Source organism: Hemicordylus capensis, chromosome 5 (genome assembly GCF_027244095.1).
Source record: "Hemicordylus capensis ecotype Gifberg chromosome 5, rHemCap1.1.pri, whole genome shotgun sequence".
Lineage (NCBI taxonomy): Eukaryota > Metazoa > Chordata > Lepidosauria > Squamata > Cordylidae > Hemicordylus > Hemicordylus capensis.
Window position 1 is genome coordinate 154,315,732 of NC_069661.1, and position 18,613 is coordinate 154,334,344.

Sequence of the window (18,613 nt, forward strand, 5' to 3'; positions counted from 1 at the left end):
AAAAATCAGATCTATGTTTTTATATTCTAGCTTATTATTTTAATTGTGTAATTTTTATAGTCTTGTTTTAATTTTTCTGTGTGAATCGACCGCCTTGGGATTGTTTTAATGAAAGAAGGTATAGAAATTTAACAATAAATGAATAAATAGATAAGCTTTAAGATCGGCTGGAACAGAAATCAGTCTTGACTGAGGAGCAGGCTGGTTTTCGATCTGGCTGCTCTGTAATAGATCAAAGCCTAGTACTCTAACACCTTGTGGAAAAATATGGTAGTAAACCTGGTTTCTCATTATATGCTGCCTATATTAATTTCAAATTTGCTTTCGACTCTATCCTGAGAGATCTGTTATGGTCAAAGCTTAGTGTATTCTCAATTGACAAATGTCTGTTATTTTTGATTCATAAATTATCTATTTTATTTATTATTTATTTATTTGATTTCTATACCACCTTTCCAAAAATGGCTCAGGGCGGTTTACATCAAAATAAAAATGAAACCAATTAAAATTATTTAAACATTAAACTCATTAACATTAAAATCATTTAAAACCAACATTAAAAATTTAAAATCATAAATCTAATTAAAAGCCTGGGTGAATAAATGTGTCTTCAGTGCCTTTTTAAAAGCTGCCAGAGATGGGGAAGCTCTTATTTCAACAGGGAGCACATTCCAAAATCCAGGGGCAGCAATGGAGAAGGCCTGTTTCTGAGTAGCCGCCAAACGAATTGGCGGCAACCACAGACAAACCTCTCCAGATGATCTTAACAGGAGATCCTGTTCTAGATTGCCCCTCCCTCAGTTGCTGTTTGTTCTAGGAGCAAAGCTCCCATAGGTGCCAATACGATCTCTTCTCCTGAGGTAAATAAATACCACCTCCCCTGCCATTGTCTTGGTCCAGATTCGGTCCTCCATGTTAGCTCTTTATGTAAATAATAAATAAATAAATAAACGCAAGCAAGCATGTAGGCCCCAATCATGCACTAGGGTCCTGTGTATGACTGGAGGCTGTATGATTGATTTTTCTTACATAAAGAGAATGTACTCTGAGGCTAATGAAAGTGTTAGTCTACAAGATGAAGGGTATAGCATATAATATTCAAAGGAGTCCAGCTGCAGTCTTGTGCTCATAGTTACATGTGCATCACTTACATGACTATGTAAAACTGCAGCCTTTCATTTCTGACCATAGAAGGTCTTTCTTCATTTTCTGTCTTTTTACTTATCCCCTGCTAACAGAGCAAAGAGGCACCTTTTCAAAGTGGTGATTCTCTTTATTTAGCAGGGGGAGAGCAACTGGCCCTATCCAGCCCCAGCACAGCATCCCTCCAGTGGCTGTTGCTGGTTTCTGGTGTTTCTTTTTAGATTGTGAGCCCTTTGGGGACACGGATCCATCTTTATTTATGTTTTATTTCTCTGTGGGAGCTCCACTGCCATCTTGAGGTTCCTTTGTTCTAGAGGCAGCCATTACATACCTGCAGCGCTCAAGCTATATGAAGCCAAGTCGCTGGCACAATGATGATATGGCGCCCACCCAGGATCTCCATCCAATCTTGCTATACTGGAACGTGTTCAATCTAAATTCTTGAGAGGGACCTTCCAAGTGCCTTGCTGTGTCTCCAGTGCCACTCTACACTGGAAACTGGCATGATAAAATTGGAGGCTAAGGTTTGGATGACAGTTCTCAACCATTGGCTCAAACTAGCCTTTTGTTCATAGGGCCTGGCCCTGCTAACCCTGCAGGACAACTTTCAATCCTCTTGGAAATGGGCAGTCTACAACAAAGTGGCACATCTGGGCTTCTCCCCGTCCCTTCTGCTTGCTATGAACAAGGCAAAAATGGCCATCAAACAGAGGATTCTGGACACGGAACGCCAGGCAAATTTAAGTAAGGTGCCAGGCTTTCTGGCCCCGGATAGTCGTAGATTTATCGTCTCCCCCTCTGCATATCTGGCACAATTGGAAATATCAAGCCACAGAAGGGTGTTCATCCTTGCCTGGTGTCATGCCCTTCCCTCCGCTGTTCTGGAAGGCAAAATACCAGACGATCCCACTCATGGGAAGGCTTTGTCCTTGTGACTCTGGGGAAGTGGAATCCATACAGCATGTGCTCCTCTCATTTCCCTTTTATAAAGACAGCCATGACAAGCTCATATCTCCCCTGCTTCTCAAATACCCTGGTTGCTCTAGTCAAGACTATACCAAGATGCTGCTCTCAGATGACAATTGGACTTTTACATATAATGTTGCCAGGTTCTGTGGGGCAGTGTGCAAGATCCGCCAGGTCCTGATCGCCAGTTAATATCCCTTGCAGCAGATTTTTAACTACTGATCATTTTACTTGATTGCATAATTTTAATTTGTTACATGTTAGCTTTTATATGTTATCTTAAATATGTATGCTTATCCCTGTTTTATCTCTACTCTTCTAATCTCCCTACAGCTCCTAGGTTTAGCCTGCTGTATCTTATTTTATTAATTACCCCACAGTTTTTAGAGTTGTATTTCATTAATCATAATATAATCACAATCATAATAATTATAATTTTATAGGCTAATTATAGCTATGAATTCACAGCATTTTAGGTGTATCTCTCTGGTTTATAATAATTTTAATGAGCTTTATTTCATTGTATCTGTACTGCGCTGGTCTTTCATAATAAAGATGATTTATTTATTTATTTATTTATTTGATTTTTATACCAACCTTCCGAAAAGGCTCAGCGTGGTTTACAATTAAAAACAGAAACCATTAAAACCAATAACAATTACAACAGAGATATAAATATTAACACCAATTAAAAAACATCTTAAAAAACAATTAAACTAGCATAACAATTAAAACCCTGAAAATCAGGTTGGCATTAAAACAATTAAAACTATTTAAAAACCTTGAAAGGCCAGGCCAAACAGATGGGTTTTTAGGGCTCTCTTAAAGGTCAGTAAGGAATTAAGATTATGAATTTCTGCTGGGAGTGCATTCCACAGCCCGGGAGCAGCCACAGAGAAGGCTCGCCTCTGAGTCGCCACCAAACGAACCGGTGGTAACTGGAGATGGACATCCTCAGATGACCTTAACGTGTGGTGGGGATCATGTAAAAGAAGGCGCTCTCTTAGATAACTCGGACCCAAGCCGTTCAGGGCTTTAAAGGTAATAACCAGCACTTCGTATTTTGCCCAGAAACATATTGACAGCCAGTGTAATTGTTTCAAGACAGGCATAATATGGTCTCTCTGGGTTGCCCCAGAGACCAATCTCTGACTGCCGATTGATTGATTATTTATCTGTGTAAACCACTTTGGGAACTTTGGTTGGAAAACAGTATATATAAATATTCGTAGTGGTAGAAGTAGTCCTCATGACTAGCCATTAAGCAGTGATTAAGAGTTTACATAATCGTACAGTTAGAAATAAAAGGCATCTATAATTTGCTTACATGCACTAGATACCATATCATAGAACAGCCTTTAAGGTTAAATAAAATACAGACACTTATAAAACTCACTCTTCCTTGAAGTAATTCTGCATGGTTTCTGCTACCTTAATATTTCTTGTTTGGTTTATAAATCCCCCTAAAAATAATTCGGAAAAAACCCACTTAGACTATAACTTTGCATAAAAGCAAATGTTTTCATAATAGATTCAAACTAATTAAAAATATAAAATACGTACTGCAGTTCAGTGATGTGGTCTGAGTGTGGAACTCTGAAGATCGTCCTCCTGGAATAGCTTTTTCATTCATTACAATAGACCAAGGTTTAGTTCATGAATGCATTGGCCCCCCTCTATTTAAGTGACTGAGAAGCAAAACGCACAGATGCTTCATATGTGCACACAAAATTCTGGATCTAATTCTACCTGCAACCAGTTAATGATACTTGCTGCCACATTTGTCCAGGTCTCCATGACAAGGTGAGTTATGGATGCTGCTAACTATGCTGCCAAATTTGGCAGCAAGCCAACATGCTGCATGTGCTGTGATATTGCCACTATGGATAAAAGCCAAGGTTTCAGAACATCGCACAAAGAAGCAAAATCCAATGCAAAGTATAGCGGTAAGCTAGGATAAGAGCTGGCTCAGTTTCCATTGTCAGTGGCTTCCACTGAGTTATAACAGACACTGTAAATAAGCTGATATCTAGAACACAGTTGAGAGAATGCAAAACCAGACCCTCAGCCTAGACCCTGGCCTTGGCAGGGTTTAACTTTAGTACCCTTTTCCTGTAGAACCTCCCTATGTTCTCCCATATAAATGAACAGTTGCAATTTATACAGGAATAAATACAGCATAGCGTCATGGCCCAGCCTGTTACAGTCCCCATTTAAAGTAACAACTCTAAGTCACAAGATGAGAAGTTAGGACCAGCTCTCAGCACCAGTCTTGACCAGACCAGAATCTGAGGAGGCAGCAACAGCTCTAGCTCCAACCCTGGATCCAGACCAGAACCTGAGAAAGATGCAGAGCTGAAGCTCCCTCATGGCCTGAGCCCATTAGGGCAACACACCCACAACCTGAGCCCACTACAGAGGCAGTCTCTCCCATACCATTACGCCCCCATTATCTGCATGCCAGCAACGACAAGAAGCTTGGCAGGAGCAAATAGAGCAGAAGAGGAGTTCCAGAAATCTGTCTTTAATGCTTCTACTTTCCAGTCAAGGAGCCAGAGCATGTAGAGGAGGGGCTTGCCTGAGCTCAAAGGCACTTAAGGGCTCAGCCTGTTTCTCACTAATCTTGAGTCAACTTGCTCCCTTGGACCACCATAGGGAGCAAGTTGACTCAAGATTAGTGAGAAACAGGCTGATCCTACGGCCTGATCTCACCTTGCAGACAACTTCTGGTGGGAGTGGGATCTCTGTAATATAGAAAACCTCTTTTGCTTCACGCACATGGCACCACTCATCTTAATAAAGGGAATTTTGCTAATTATATATTTGGGTTCCTTGACAAACACATTGTTTCTTGTATCATAGGGATTTACCTGCACTGTTAAAGTCTGCAGTATTCTCTTGCTGTTCAGAAAATATTACAGGATTTCTTTCTTGAATGCAGTAATCTTTCAGCTGATTCTTAATGAGCTCTTGACTGTTTGCACTTAAGCTTTTGGTATGTTTAGAGAAAATCTGCTCTGGAGCTGTGAAAATACCTTGGAGGCTTCTTTCAGCAGGACAACTTTGAGCAAAACTTGCCCTCTGATGCATATCTTTGACATAAGGACCACCCACATTGGATATTTGGTTTGCAACACCTGGATCTGTAAACAGCTCCTCCATAATATTTTTGTCAGTAAAAGAACAATACAATTCCGAGGAAGAATGAGTAGGAAAGCATTGATTCTCCTCTTCAAACAAAGCTGCCCAGGGCTGGGTGCTTTCACCTTGTGTAGCCTTTAGTATTTCTCTGTCATTCACAACACTGAACAATGGCCCTCCTTTGCTCTGATCTCCAAAATCTGTGCCAACAGTGATCTTGGGATGCTTGTCAAATGAGTTACTATATTCTGAACTTTGGGAAAGAGAAAAAAACGAACAGTTGCCTGTTTAAACAACTGAATATATATTAAAAGCTCCCATATTACATTATCAATCTCAATTTGTAACTTTGAGTCCTTTGTCTTAACATTTCTCACTTCTGCATGAAATCTCTCTCACTGAGAAACTGCCTAATATTTTCAGATTCAGCATAATATAAGAACATTAGAATCCAGATTTATGTTGTAACGAAGATCTTGCTTTATGCCATCTCAGAATACAACAGATCCTGAAGTATATCATGTTGTTCAAGCAACTGTGACTAATCAGTCCAACCACTGAATGTCACTACTGCTCCATGCCAGTGAACTAGTCAGTAGCAGGCAAGGAGAGGCATCAGGCACTTCGACATGAAAAGCAGTAAAAGATGTTAGCAACATATAAGATATCGAATGGAGTATACTATTGAAGGATTTTGAAATAATTTTCTGCTCCTGAACAGAATACAATTGTTTCAAAGAATACAATATCAACATTTTAAAGTGTATATTCTATGTTTCAGAAAGCCATGGGTCTGTAATTTTATTTATGTAAGTATGAATTACAGTTCTAGCATGGGTTCTGATTAGTCAGAATAATGTAAGAATTACTATATTGGGTCACGGCAATAGTCTATCTAGCTTCATGCTCTGTTCAGTTTATGATATGATGATTATAGCATGCTGTTCCTCTTTGATGATACAGCAAATTCATAAATTAAGCATGGAGATTTACCCAAGAACCCATAGAAGGAACTTATCTGTATTTTGCATGCTGATGAGTAAAACTGAACCAACTATGCAGATTTTTAAAGCAACAGATGGTGAAGAGATTGGGATTACATTTGCCTGCCCTGCTGAAACACTTCTGGTGTGCCTGTCCATGCCCTGATCATCTTGCATGAAACCACCATGTTAAGGCCCCAAACATTGTCTTTGCAGCATAAAATTGGAAAGTACAGCCTACAAACAATGTATTGTTGGCTGTAGTACAACTACAGCCTACAAGCAATGGATTGTTGGCAGTTTGTTTTGTTTTTGTTTTACTCTCTTAGTTTTATTGTTAGCTTTTACACTGCTCTGTGACTGTTTTATTCTGGTTATTACATTGTTTTTAATCATTTTAAGTCACTTTGAGCACTTTTGGCAACAGAAAGATGGTATATATTGTTACAAAATAAATAGGCCTCTGCACAAATGTTATAGTCCTACTTGTGGGCATCTGGGCAGGGGTGGTGAAATTGGTCAACATGCAGGGACGTAACTATAACAGGGCAAGGAGAGACATGTCTCCCCCACCCAATGCCCGCCCAAGCTTCCTTGAATTTTTATTTTTACTTTTAGAGGAAGGCAGTGATGGGGGGGGGCATTTTAAAAATTTTTCTCTGAGCCCACCCCAACCTTGTTACGCCTCTGTCAAAATGGGCAGGTATAATCCTGACCTTCTCACCACACACAGCCTTGAATGCATGAGGAATCCAATTACATTTCAATGGAATTTTATTTTCAATGATAGTGAAACAAAAGTAATGTTATAGTCCACTGGAAGCCATTACATTTTAAAGAGGGTGGGAAGCCCTGTCTTCCATTTGCAATGTAAAATCTGTGCCTACCTGTTCAGCTGCTGAAAATGCAGACCTGCTGGTGCAGTTACACCAGGGTCACTGAAATTCCTTTGCCTGTGTGATGTTTTAGGAAGCCAAGGGTCGTCACACTTAATAATCTCTGGCTGAGATGGTCGGCACTATCACACATTATAGAAAGGGGTTGTAAGACAATGCATTCCTTCAACACGAACTTAACTTCTTAAAAGTCTAGGTAATCTCCATACTACGAATATACTTTTTCCTCATGCACTGTCCAGTGAACTGAAGCAGTATTTTGTTCATCTCACAGGATTTCCTATTAGTATATCCTAGCTGACCTGGCACAGAGCAGCTGCACCCCTAGTCCTCCCTGTCTCTCTTCCAGCCCCAGTCCATTTTCCCCCTCCCAGTCTGCTTTCCCTTCCCTCTCCACCCGCTGGCCTGGCCGGCACCCAGCACTCTTCTTCCCTGCCTGCAGGCCTGGCTGGTGCTTTCCCTCCCTGGCCAGCACTTTCCCTTGCCGCCTGGCAGCCCGGTGGCAGCATACCTGGGGGCTATCTGGCAGCTGCTCGCAAACTCTTATGAGAGCTGCCACGCATGGGATTAGCCACAGGTATGCCTTAGAGCAGAGTTTCTTAACCCTGGGCCCCCAGATGTTCATGGACTACAACTCCCATCATCCCCACCATGTCCACTGAGGCTGGGGATGATGGGAGTTGTAGTCCATCATCTGGGGGCCCAAGGTTAAGAAACCCTGCCTTAGAGAATTAAATATATCGATTGATTTGCTCTGTGGTATGTCTGTTTATGAATGCTGTTTGAAAATGACATTTTACATGTTTATGAGTTTATATGCCACCTTGAGCACCACTTTGGAAAGGCAGCTTAGACTACTACACAATAAATGTCATTCACTATGATACAACCTTTTATTGTACAAACTCGCATGATAAACATTCACTTCAAGGATCATTCCATGGATGCAAAATATTATGCTGCTAACTAGAAATGAACCATCAGTAACACAGTGTAAGTAAAAGAGCTTGGTAAGATGGTTATAACTGTAACTTACTTGAGATTGAATGTTCTTTTTCCCCAAGAGATACTTAGTCCTATTTTCTAATACTTCTTGTTGTAACCTATTAAAAATATGAGAAGCGGTGAGGAAGAAAATACATAGGCATTATTTGTGATTTCAGGATTTTTATGTTTATAGAACCAAGTAGGGGGCTGCAATTCAGTGTCTTAACAGTCACTAGAGCAGATCCTTTAGGTCTATATAGTGACCCTACAAATGGATTTTTGTAATATCTCTGTTTGGGATCAAAAAGCGAAATCCCATTCCTTGTTAGGCTTCTACATCTACAAAAAATACAGCAAGCCACCTAGCAAGTCACCCAGAAGAATCCTACCACCCATTGTTGCTACTCAGCTCCTCATATCATTTCATATTTGCAGCTCTGTCACTAATAAGTCTCTGTTCTCATCAACAGACCAAACACTTATTCAGGGAGGATAATGATATATGCATATTCTCGGGTAAGGGGGTATAGGATATCAGCCTAAGATTTATTTTTTTTAATCTGAAACTGTATTTTCTTGCTGGTATGGAGGGAGAGCATAAATGACAGCCCAATGATTGTCACTGATATATCTTAGTTGCTGGCTCAATAGGAATAAACTAGGAAAACAAATGAAGATTGAAGTTAAGATTCTGCCAGTGGGCAGCATCCAGCCTAGTTAGACATGTTTAAGCATCACTGGCTGATATCCTGACTAATGCTGTCCATTAGTTGTGCTACTGCAAAAAGATCATGTAGCTGTGCCAGATCACAGGAATGTTCAGAATTGTGTTATTGCACATGAACAATGTATCATTTTGTTCAACGTCTTATGAGCTATGCCACAATTTGCACACCTTGTTGTGCAAATGCAAACATGTTTGTGCTAGTGCATCACTAGTCTGGAATGCAAGCTCCAAACATAGCAAAAGTAGCCAGTACAACAGCCTTCCACTAGTGCGATGTAAGGAAGTCAGTCACTGAAATAAATGAGACAAGTTAGTCATGACTAAGTGGTCTCACTGGCCCATATGTTGCGCATTAGTATGCGCAACATATGGGCCAAGGTATAGAAATTGAACAAACAAAAAAACATTCATAAGGGAGGTTGCGCACTGAGGCTACTTCAACCTCAGCTGACATCTTGTTGAGCAGCAGACCACACGCGGGGCAAAGGCGGACTGATTTTTGCTGATCCCCCCGCCTCTGTAAGTGCTCTTTGCCATTTGGAAATATGTCCCTGAGGGCTGTGTGACCCTCAGAGACATATTTCTGGAGAACAAATGCCCTTGCCCCACGTGTGGTCTGCTGCTCGACAAGATGTTGACTGAGGTCAAAGCAACCTTACTGTGCAATGATGCAGCTCCCTTACGGTAGTGCATGGCTGTGCAACATGTGGGCCATTAATTTCAATTGAATTTAGTCACGACTAACTTAGTCTAGATGCTGCCTAATGTCTTTTTAAAATAGGAATGCCAAAATTAGTCTTCATGAAGAAAGAGAAAATACTTTTTTAACCAGAACTAGTTCATTTTGTACTGTCAACTCAGAAATCCTTTCTGATATTTGCTAGAAAGAAAGAATGTAAACACTTTTCACAGTCTAATGTTTGGACTTAAGATAATTTGTTGGCATACTTTCTGTCTCCAGTGAAGAAAAATGGAAACATCCCAAGGCTATTGTTTGCCATCATGAATCAGAAAATCCCATCTTCATTTTAGCTGAACATATGTAAGAAAATTATCCAGCAATCTGTGACTTGCAGGTGTTATTAAAACACGTGTCTAGGAAGTCTTCATTCTAACTACTATTTACAGTAGGGATGTGCAAAAAATTTCGGGCACAGAACGATCTGTGCCCGAAATGAGCAATTTCGGGTGATTCAGAGCTGAACCGAATCACCCCCGATGTCCCCCGATATTTTTTGGGCCTGAGCCGAATCACCCGAATTTCGGACCTGAAAAATTCGGGTGATTCAGTTCATGGTTGATTGGGGGGATTTTTTGAAGTTTTAGTGACTTTGGGGCAGTTTGGGGGCATAGCATGGGATCTGGGCAAAAAGAGTGGGGTGGGGTGGTAGTGCCTAATGGGTGCAGGCTACCACCCCAATTTCAGGGGGATCGGGCAAAGGGCTGATTTTTGGGAAATTTCTGAAGTTTTCATGTCTTTGGGGCAGATTGGGGCAGAAAGTGGGGCCTGGGGCAGAATAGTGGGGTGGGGTGGTAGTGCCTAATGGGTGGAGGCTACCACCCCAATTTCAGGGGGATTGGACAAAGGGCTGATTTTTTGGGAATATTTGAAGTTTTAGTGTCTTGGGGCAGATTGGGGGCAGAAAGTGGATCTGCCCCAAAGGAGTGGGGTGGGCTGGTAGATAGTAAGTGTGAAAAAGTGAAAGTGGGGTCATGAGAGTTGTCTAATTGAAAAAAATCTCATTTGCTATGATAGAATGAGAATTCACACCTCAGAAGTTTTTTCTGAGGTGTGAATTCTCATTCTATCATAGCAAATGAGATTTTTTTCAATTAAACAACTCTCATGACCCCACTTTCACTTTTTCACACTCTCAATTACTATGAATATGAGGAAGTAATCAATTTAGCAAACTTCACCTTATGAAGACAAACCTCAGAAAATCACCAAAATTCACCCCTCTGCCCAATCACTCTGAAATTGGGGACGGGTGGTAGCCTCCACCCATTAGGCACTATCTACCAGCCCACTCCACTCCTTTGGGGCAGATCCACTTTCTGCCCCCAATCTGCCCCAAGACACCAAAACTTCAAATATTCCCCAAAAATCAGCCCTCTGCCCAATCCCCCTGAAATTGGGGTGGTAGCCTCCACCCATTAGGCACTACCAGCCCACCCCACTCTTTTGGGGCAGATCCACTTTCTGCCCCCAAACTGCCCCAAAGTCACTAAAAGTTCAAAAATTCTCAAAAAATCAGCCCTTTGTCCAATCCCCCTGAAATTGGGGTGGTAGCCTCCACCCATTATGCGCTACCACCCCACCCCACTATTCTGCCCCAGGCCCCACTTTCTGCCCCAATCTGCCCCAAAGACATGAAAACTTCAGAAATTTCCCAAAAACCAGCTCTTTGCCCAATCCCCCTGAAATTGGGGTGGTAGCCTACACCCATTAGGCACTACACCCCACCCCACTCCTTTTGCCCAGATCCCATGCTATGCCCCTGAACTGCCCCAAAGTCACTAAAACTTCAAAAATTCCACCAAAATCAGCCCTTTGCCCAATTCCCCTGAAATTGGGGTGGTATACCCCAACCATTGGGCACTACCACCCCAACCCAAAATTTTGCCTCTGGGCCGCCTTCCCCCCGAATCGATTCGGATTCGGATTAAATACGAATCTGAACCGAATCAAGGGTGATTCGGGTGGCCCATATTCGGGCACAAAACAGAACAGGGGTGATTCGGTTCGGGTCCTGAACCGAATCACCAAATACCCAAATTGCACACCCCTAATTTACAACTACTGGCAGAGCTACCTAAAATAACTGCACATGCATTTCAAAGTGCATCTATAATAGGTGGGGGAAATGTAAAAATTTACAATTTATAGGATTCCACTGGAATATGAAAGAAAATTATAAAATTGCACATTTACCTGTTCTGAATGTCATCTAGGGATATTTTAGATGATCTCTCTTCAGGGGACTTGGGAAGTTCTACATTATGCCGCCTCAGAGGAATTTTTATTCCTTTGTCAATATCCACATGAACTGGTTTTTGAACTTTGTCTGTAATGAAAATGCCTAAATAGTTAGTAGCCCTTTCAGCAAATGCAACAGGAACATCCAGTGTTTAGACTGTGCAGAACTGCAAGTGTTTCAGTGAGTACTTTAGCTTTACAGCTATTGCACCTTTTAATACACTATATTCATTTTCTTGTTAATAATATTTCTATACCACTTTTCAACAACAACAACAACAAAAGTTCACAAAGCTGTTCACATAGCAGAGAAAAGGGGTGGGGGTGGGGGAAATCCCCTGTCCCAAAGGGGTTCACAATCTAAAAAAAGTTCTCATTAGTAGATGTTGATAACTGTAATTCAGATTGAATGGAGTAGATACTGAGGCTATAGGACAATGAAAACATGATTTACTGTAAGTCATGCTTTTCTCATATTGATGATTTTCAAATGGTAGTATACCAATTAAATCTGCCATTAAACTCACCAGGATAATCTTTCTTGGTAGACATCTGATTAACAACATACAGATTGAGGAGATCTAAACTGACAGTTGAGCTTTTAAGGGGAGATACCCTCAACATCTTCATCTTGGACTTCAGCCTTTCCTTTTCAAAGAAATCCTATTATATTTAAAAGGGCCAGAAGGAACATTTTAGTAATGTTGGATTTTCATTCTAGGAACACCCAGCGCTAGTTTATATATTACATTTCCTTCCAATAACACCATAATGAGTCTCAACAAAGCTAGCATCTTGTGCAGCAACACCCCCCCACACACACACACACATACACCCCGCAAAGGGGGAAAAACCCCAAAGCTGGCAATTCAGAAGACATTTGGACTGGGCGAGAGTTCTCTAGCCAGGGAGTGGAGTCAAGGTGCCTTCAAACCGGCTGCTCCTTTTGTATCCCAGAGCAACTGACAAGGGCACAGGCAGCCAACCAAAGCCATTCTCAGGCTTATGGGCAGGATGATGCCCTTCCATCATTCACTGACTTCTTGCCAGCTTTAGCATAAGTCGCTTCATTATCAATGAAGTCATGTATTGCAGCCCCGGTATTCAAACGTTTCTGTAGCATTTCCCGCTTCTAGGTCTATAACACACAGTTATTTAAAAATGATTTACTGATGTCAGCAAAATTAATCTATTAGATAAGAAAAACTCAACCCTTCAAAATTTATACTGTTGCCACTTTCACCTATTAACAATGAAAAGTGTATAAAATAAATCTTAATTTCAATTTTAAAATCATTATAGGAGGGTTCATGAACACTGTAAACTAGCAAGTGGGCTACTATCATGCCAACAAGTCAAATAGAGAATTGATTTAAGCTTGTGTTCCAAGTTGTGTTTCTTATCTTATGAATATATCCGTACTGAACAAACAAAAAATTGGTAATCCATTCCAACTTAATGTGAATTATGTAATAGATGGACTAATGATGCTTCATAATCATCAGCTCCAAAAGGGAAACTATTCAGAATACTAAAAGAAAGTCATTTACTACATTAATATCACCAACACAGAAGATAGTTAAAATCATGGAAAATAAACTGATTCTAACTGCTAGACTGTAACTGAACCCTTATTTGTACCAAACTGCAGAACTCTCGAGTCCATTTTCTGGAGAATAATCTTTATTACATAATCAATAATGTCCTACAAGTGGAATAATAACTAACACTCAAGCAATAGCAACTTTTGATGGTGCTGTGGGGAAATGACTTGACAAGGGAGCAAGAGGTTGCTGGTTCGAATCCCTGTTGGTATGTTTCCCAGAATATGGGAAACACCTATATCGGTGCTGAAAGGCATAATTTCACACTGTGTGGGAGAAGGCAATGGTAAACCCTCCTGTTTTCTACCAAAGAAAACTCCTGGCTCTGTGGTTGCCAGGAGTCGACACTGACTCGAGGGCACAACTTTAGTTCCAGGTTTACTTAATTAGTCTCAAAATCCCAGTTTATTCAGGCAAATGAGCTTTGTGCATATGTTTCTGGGGGGAAATGCAACTAAGTAACAACAGCAACACAGAACGTATAAGAGCTCCAACCAAATAATGAGTTGGATGCAACCAACCACAAACAAAAGTAAAATAGTTGCTAGCAATCACATTTGAATCTTGCCTGTAAACATAGGTCCAGTTCATACACAACACTAAACCAGAGTTAAACGTGGCAGAGGTTTGAACTTCAGTACATCTGAATGTGTGAAACTGCAGTTTTTCAGCAAAAGCAACCTCTAGTTTGCCTTGTCAAACTCCAATTTAAACTTTTGGTTTGCACAAAGGTTCACCACGGAGACCTGAGGTTTGGCCACTGAGGAGTTACGTCCGACTCCGGACACAGCCATAACCACGGTGTCATGCTGATTCCCAAACCGCAATAATAGAAGCAGCGGTGCAGACCCACCAGGGACTTGGCTGCTCTATCCCAGTAGTGCTTTTCGCCGGCCACCTCTCACAGCCCCGCCCCTCCTGTCATCTATGTTGCTATGGATTTGCCTGGCAACAGGCCCTGCAACACCCCATTGCAGCCTTGCCATCCTCTCAGTGGGCATTCCCTATTCCAACTCTGTCCCTTGCTTCCCCCACCTGGCAAGCAGGAGGGAAAGGGGATGGGATGACAGGACAGGCACCAAGTGCTTTGCTCCCCAAGAAGCAAGCAACAGTGATGTATGTGCACAAGCACTCTAGGTGGCAACATAAGCAAGGCACCCCATTCTGGCGTTGGGAGGAAAACATTTGGCATGCCGGTGGGGAGGGGGAGTTTCTCATGGTTGGGTTTAAAAAGCAGCCCCAAGCAGGGATCCTGCAGTAGCCAAGTTCTACTTTTTCCACACAAATGTTGTGGAAAGGGGGCCCCAGCCCTTTTCCCTTTGGAGACTTACTTATGAGCAAGACTGGTTGCCAGGGTTAGTCCCTAGGCTTACTCATGAGTAGGTGAGGGTGCACTGAGGTGTTCTTGTTGCATTCTGCAACACTACTTGTACATGACCACTAATTTAACATTTACTAGATAGTACTGGAGTGCTTTCCACCCATTATCCCATGTACCGCTTTCTCATGAGAGTGCAAGACCAGCGGGTGCTTGAGTTTGAGCAAGGATGCTCTATGGAGGAAAGCCGTGGGGATAGGTAGCCCGGAGACTTCTTTCCTGGTCCTGCAAATGCCACTGAGTAGCTGTTGGAGTGTGTCCCCTGCCAGCCCAACTGCTCATGTCGATATATTCATCACCCACACCCCTCAAGGCGACCCCACTGTTCTGGGGCAGTGGGGAACCAGGCTCCCCTCTCCCACAAGTCCCCACACTGGCAGATCTGTGTACGGTGCAATGCTGGACCAGACCCGGGAGTTTCGAATGGGTTTACAGGTCCGTCACAGAACAGAATGTGTTCCTCACTAGTACAGATTTTTTTTGGTGGGGAGGTACTCCTGTTTGGGTGAAAAGGGGAGCCTCAATCATGTGGAAATGTGCACCCCTGCCAGTGGTCCTGAAGGGTGACCCCACTGTCCAGTGGCAGCAGGGCACCAGGGCTGCCCTCTCCCGCGAATCCATGCACCGGCAGATCTGCAAAGGGCACAATGCCAGGATGGACCCAGGAATTTTGAATGGGTTGAAAGGTCCATCAAAGAACCTGGTGTCTCCCCCATTAGTACAAATGCTTTGGGGAGGTGGACAGCTCTTAGCTGGGTGTAAAGTGCAGCCCAAAGCAGGGATCCTGGGGCAGCCAAGTTCTATTTTTCTTGGAGAAGGGGGGGGGCGCTTTGGGGGTTTGCACTCCCCAGACACTTATGAGCAAGACCAGTCACCAGGGTCAATTGTGCTCCAGTATTTGGGAAGCGCATTACTGCTAAAAAGACAGAGACACCTGACCTGGGGTGCACTGCTCAATAATGAGAGTGCAAGGCCAGTGCTCTTTAATTTGTTCATAAATAATCTAGAAGTTGGGGTAACCAGTGAAATGGCCAAATTCACAGTTGACACTAGATTATTTAGGGTAGTGAAATCCATAACAGATTGTGAGAATCTCCAAAAGAATCTCTCCAAATTGGAGGAGTGGGAGACAAAATGGCAAATGGGGTTCAATGTAAGCAACCCCACCACAGCATCCTTTACCCTCCCTCATCTGCATATCCCCTCCTAGAAAATCTCAATATTCCCATCTCCTCCCAGAGTGACAGGGAAATTCCCTCTCCCCCCCCCCCAATTTCATGCTTGTGTGGGACTATCAGGGTGCAGGGCTTATGGGGAGTTCGAGATCATGGCCAGTCACGGCCGCTCTGCTGATGTGCCGAAGCTTTGCCCACAGTCTGGCCGTGGAGTTTGCTGGGATCAGCATCGGTGGCTGAGCAGCAAGGAGTGGCTCCCCTCTCCTGCAACTGGAGTTTGGCTGGCTGCAGTTTGATTAACATCTGTGGTGCAATTTGGAGTTTGTTTGAAACTGTGGTTTCACAACCTCTGGTTCCGTGTTATGTATGTACCAGGCCATAAGGACTTTCCCTTTATTATTATTATTTTTTAAAAGCTCTGATGTTCATGCCTCTAGCAAGTACTTGAAGACTGTTTTGTGCCCCACAATGCATGCTGTTTCTAATGTGTTTTCTACTATATCCTATTTGCCTTGTATCTTTAAGTCTCTCAGGGTTGTGTTCTTCTTTATTGCCCCAGCTCTCAAACTTTCCATCCTTCCTAGCCTCCATTCTGATTGCTGATACTTCAAACAGTTGAGGTGTGCTATACCCACCTACCCTTATTTAAATGCAAACTAAAGGCTGAACATTTATTTATTATACATGTATCCTGCTGCTCCTATTTGGGCTCCTAGTAGTTCCCATCAAGGGACTGTTGAGATCGGCAAGCATACCTGGTTAGTTTCAGTGATGATGTACCATCAGGTAAAGCCTTCCTGAAAGCAACACCCCTGGATTCTCAAGCTTTGTACCCAGCATGCATTCATTGTGAGAAGACATATTTATTTATTCAGGCAAGAAACCACTGATTTTAAGTGAACTGAAAAGGGTACAACAGTGCCAGCTGCCTGTGGTGTATGCCAAGGACATTCATAAGATGCCATATTTAACTCTCTCAAAAACTATCATCTGTCTTTAGCCTCAGTGGTGGTACAAATATTCTGCACATGCTCACAGCACACTCTCCTATATTTTTTTCTGAGGTTTCTGACAAGCCATTACTCAAACGTGTGCTCTGATTTTGTGTTAGTACTGCTTACCTTCTGCTTTCTTCTCTCCTTCGTAAGCATGATTCTTTTTCTTGAAAGGTTTAAAAGAAAGGATAACTCATTTTTAACAGTCTTAATATGTTTATAGAAATAGTAGATATTATAGCCCAATACTGAAACTTCTAGCACTTTAGAAATTACCTGTCAAATCCTCATCCTCTATTGTATGCTAAGACATAACTAATGTTAATATATGCATAAATTAATTCAATGCATCGACTCTAAAATATATTGTGCTCCAAAAAGTTAACACTTTTGAGCAATTAACCAATTCAGGGGTAGGGAAGATATCACTAAAATGTCACAAAAAAAATCAACCTTTATTTGTGTGTATGTAGGTAGGTCTACATTTGGGAAAAAATGTGCTTAAAAGGAGCAAAGAAACCTTTCAAACAGCATGAACAAAAAATATTTGGGCGAGTGCATCTTCATTTCGCAATAAGGTAACTTCACTATCATGCTACCATAACGGATAGTGATAAACATGCTTACAGACTTACTGAGATAATCACAGCAAGTCTTAGCATCAACCCATAAGTAGAAGGGGGAAAGCTTCAGCTAACTTAAAGCCACTGTAGTGTAGCAGATGGTGCTGACTTGGGCTCCAAAAACAAAAGTTCAACCCCACACCTTGCTATGAAGCTTACAGAATTACACTGCACTAGTCTCCCTCTCTCCCTTTCTGAGGGTCAAACTAGACATGACAAGGGCAGACATGTTTGCTGTGGAAACACGGCTGTGGGGGGCGGGGGGAGCACCCTCCTTGGTCCTTAAAGGTATCCACCCCAAAATCTTGTAGAACCGCTGGACATTCAAACCAGTTTGGAGGTTTGTAAAAGGGCCTCCAAACTGGTTCCGTGCACATCCCTACTGCACTGCCTGCAGGCTAGCCATTCGCCAGGTAGAGCAAGCCTGTAGGCAATGCGGCTCTTGATAATGATGGGGAGGGACAGGAAAGAGAGGCTCAAGTGGAGTTGCCAGAAATCAGAGACGGCAGCTGCTCATGTGGCATCCCCTGGCTTGTTAGGATGAGCTGCTACTGCTAGCATACCAAAAAAGAAAAAGAAAAAATTAAAATCCCTCTCATAGACAATTAGTACGTATATCAGGAAGAAGACTACACTAGAATCCTTCTCCCTTGCATTTAGTTTTCTGTGTGGAGGGAATTTTTTGTTTGGCGAAACATTCCAAGTAAGGACTGCCAAGTGTGATGAAAGTGGTTTGAACCACGTTCTCTGCCCTACAAACAAATGCAGTAAATATTAATTCAGACCACTTCCACCACACTTAAAATAACTGTCCACCCACAGTCACAAGCCCCAATCTGCAGCCTGGAGTGATTTAGCACCCCAGTGAGGACTAGGCCTTAGAATTATCAAGGCCAAATGTGTTTCTGGGAAGACAAAGTATTAGGCCTGCCCTCGACCTGGGAGACACGGGTTCAGTACTCATCTGTGCACAGACTGAATTTGGCTTCTTTGGCCATTCACACTCTCTCCCCAT

At 42.3% G+C, this 18,613-nt stretch overlaps 1 protein-coding gene across 10 annotated transcripts in view; it reads right to left on the reverse strand.

Moving 5' to 3' along the window:
* Nucleotides 1-18,613, reverse strand: part of C5H12orf40 (chromosome 5 C12orf40 homolog) — a 46,246-nt gene that overhangs the window by 14,019 nt on the left and 13,614 nt on the right. For 7 of the 10 annotated variants that reach the window (XM_053253619.1, XM_053253622.1, XM_053253621.1 and 4 more), the window contains 8 exons: nucleotides 17,102-17,141; nucleotides 12,351-12,486; nucleotides 11,779-11,911; nucleotides 8,166-8,232; nucleotides 7,121-7,251; nucleotides 4,980-5,503; nucleotides 3,673-3,729; nucleotides 3,506-3,572 (listed from right to left, as the gene is read on the reverse strand). In XM_053253619.1, the coding sequence (XP_053109594.1) occupies nucleotides 3,506-3,572; nucleotides 3,673-3,729; nucleotides 4,980-5,503; nucleotides 7,121-7,251; nucleotides 8,166-8,232; nucleotides 11,779-11,911; nucleotides 12,351-12,486; nucleotides 17,102-17,141 (1,155 nt within the window). The remainder of the gene's footprint in view (nucleotides 1-3,505; nucleotides 3,573-3,672; nucleotides 3,730-4,979; nucleotides 5,504-7,120; nucleotides 7,252-8,165; nucleotides 8,233-11,778; nucleotides 11,912-12,350; nucleotides 12,487-17,101; nucleotides 17,142-18,613) is intronic. The other 3 variants (XM_053253627.1, XM_053253626.1, XM_053253629.1) reach the window with 1 other exon arrangement.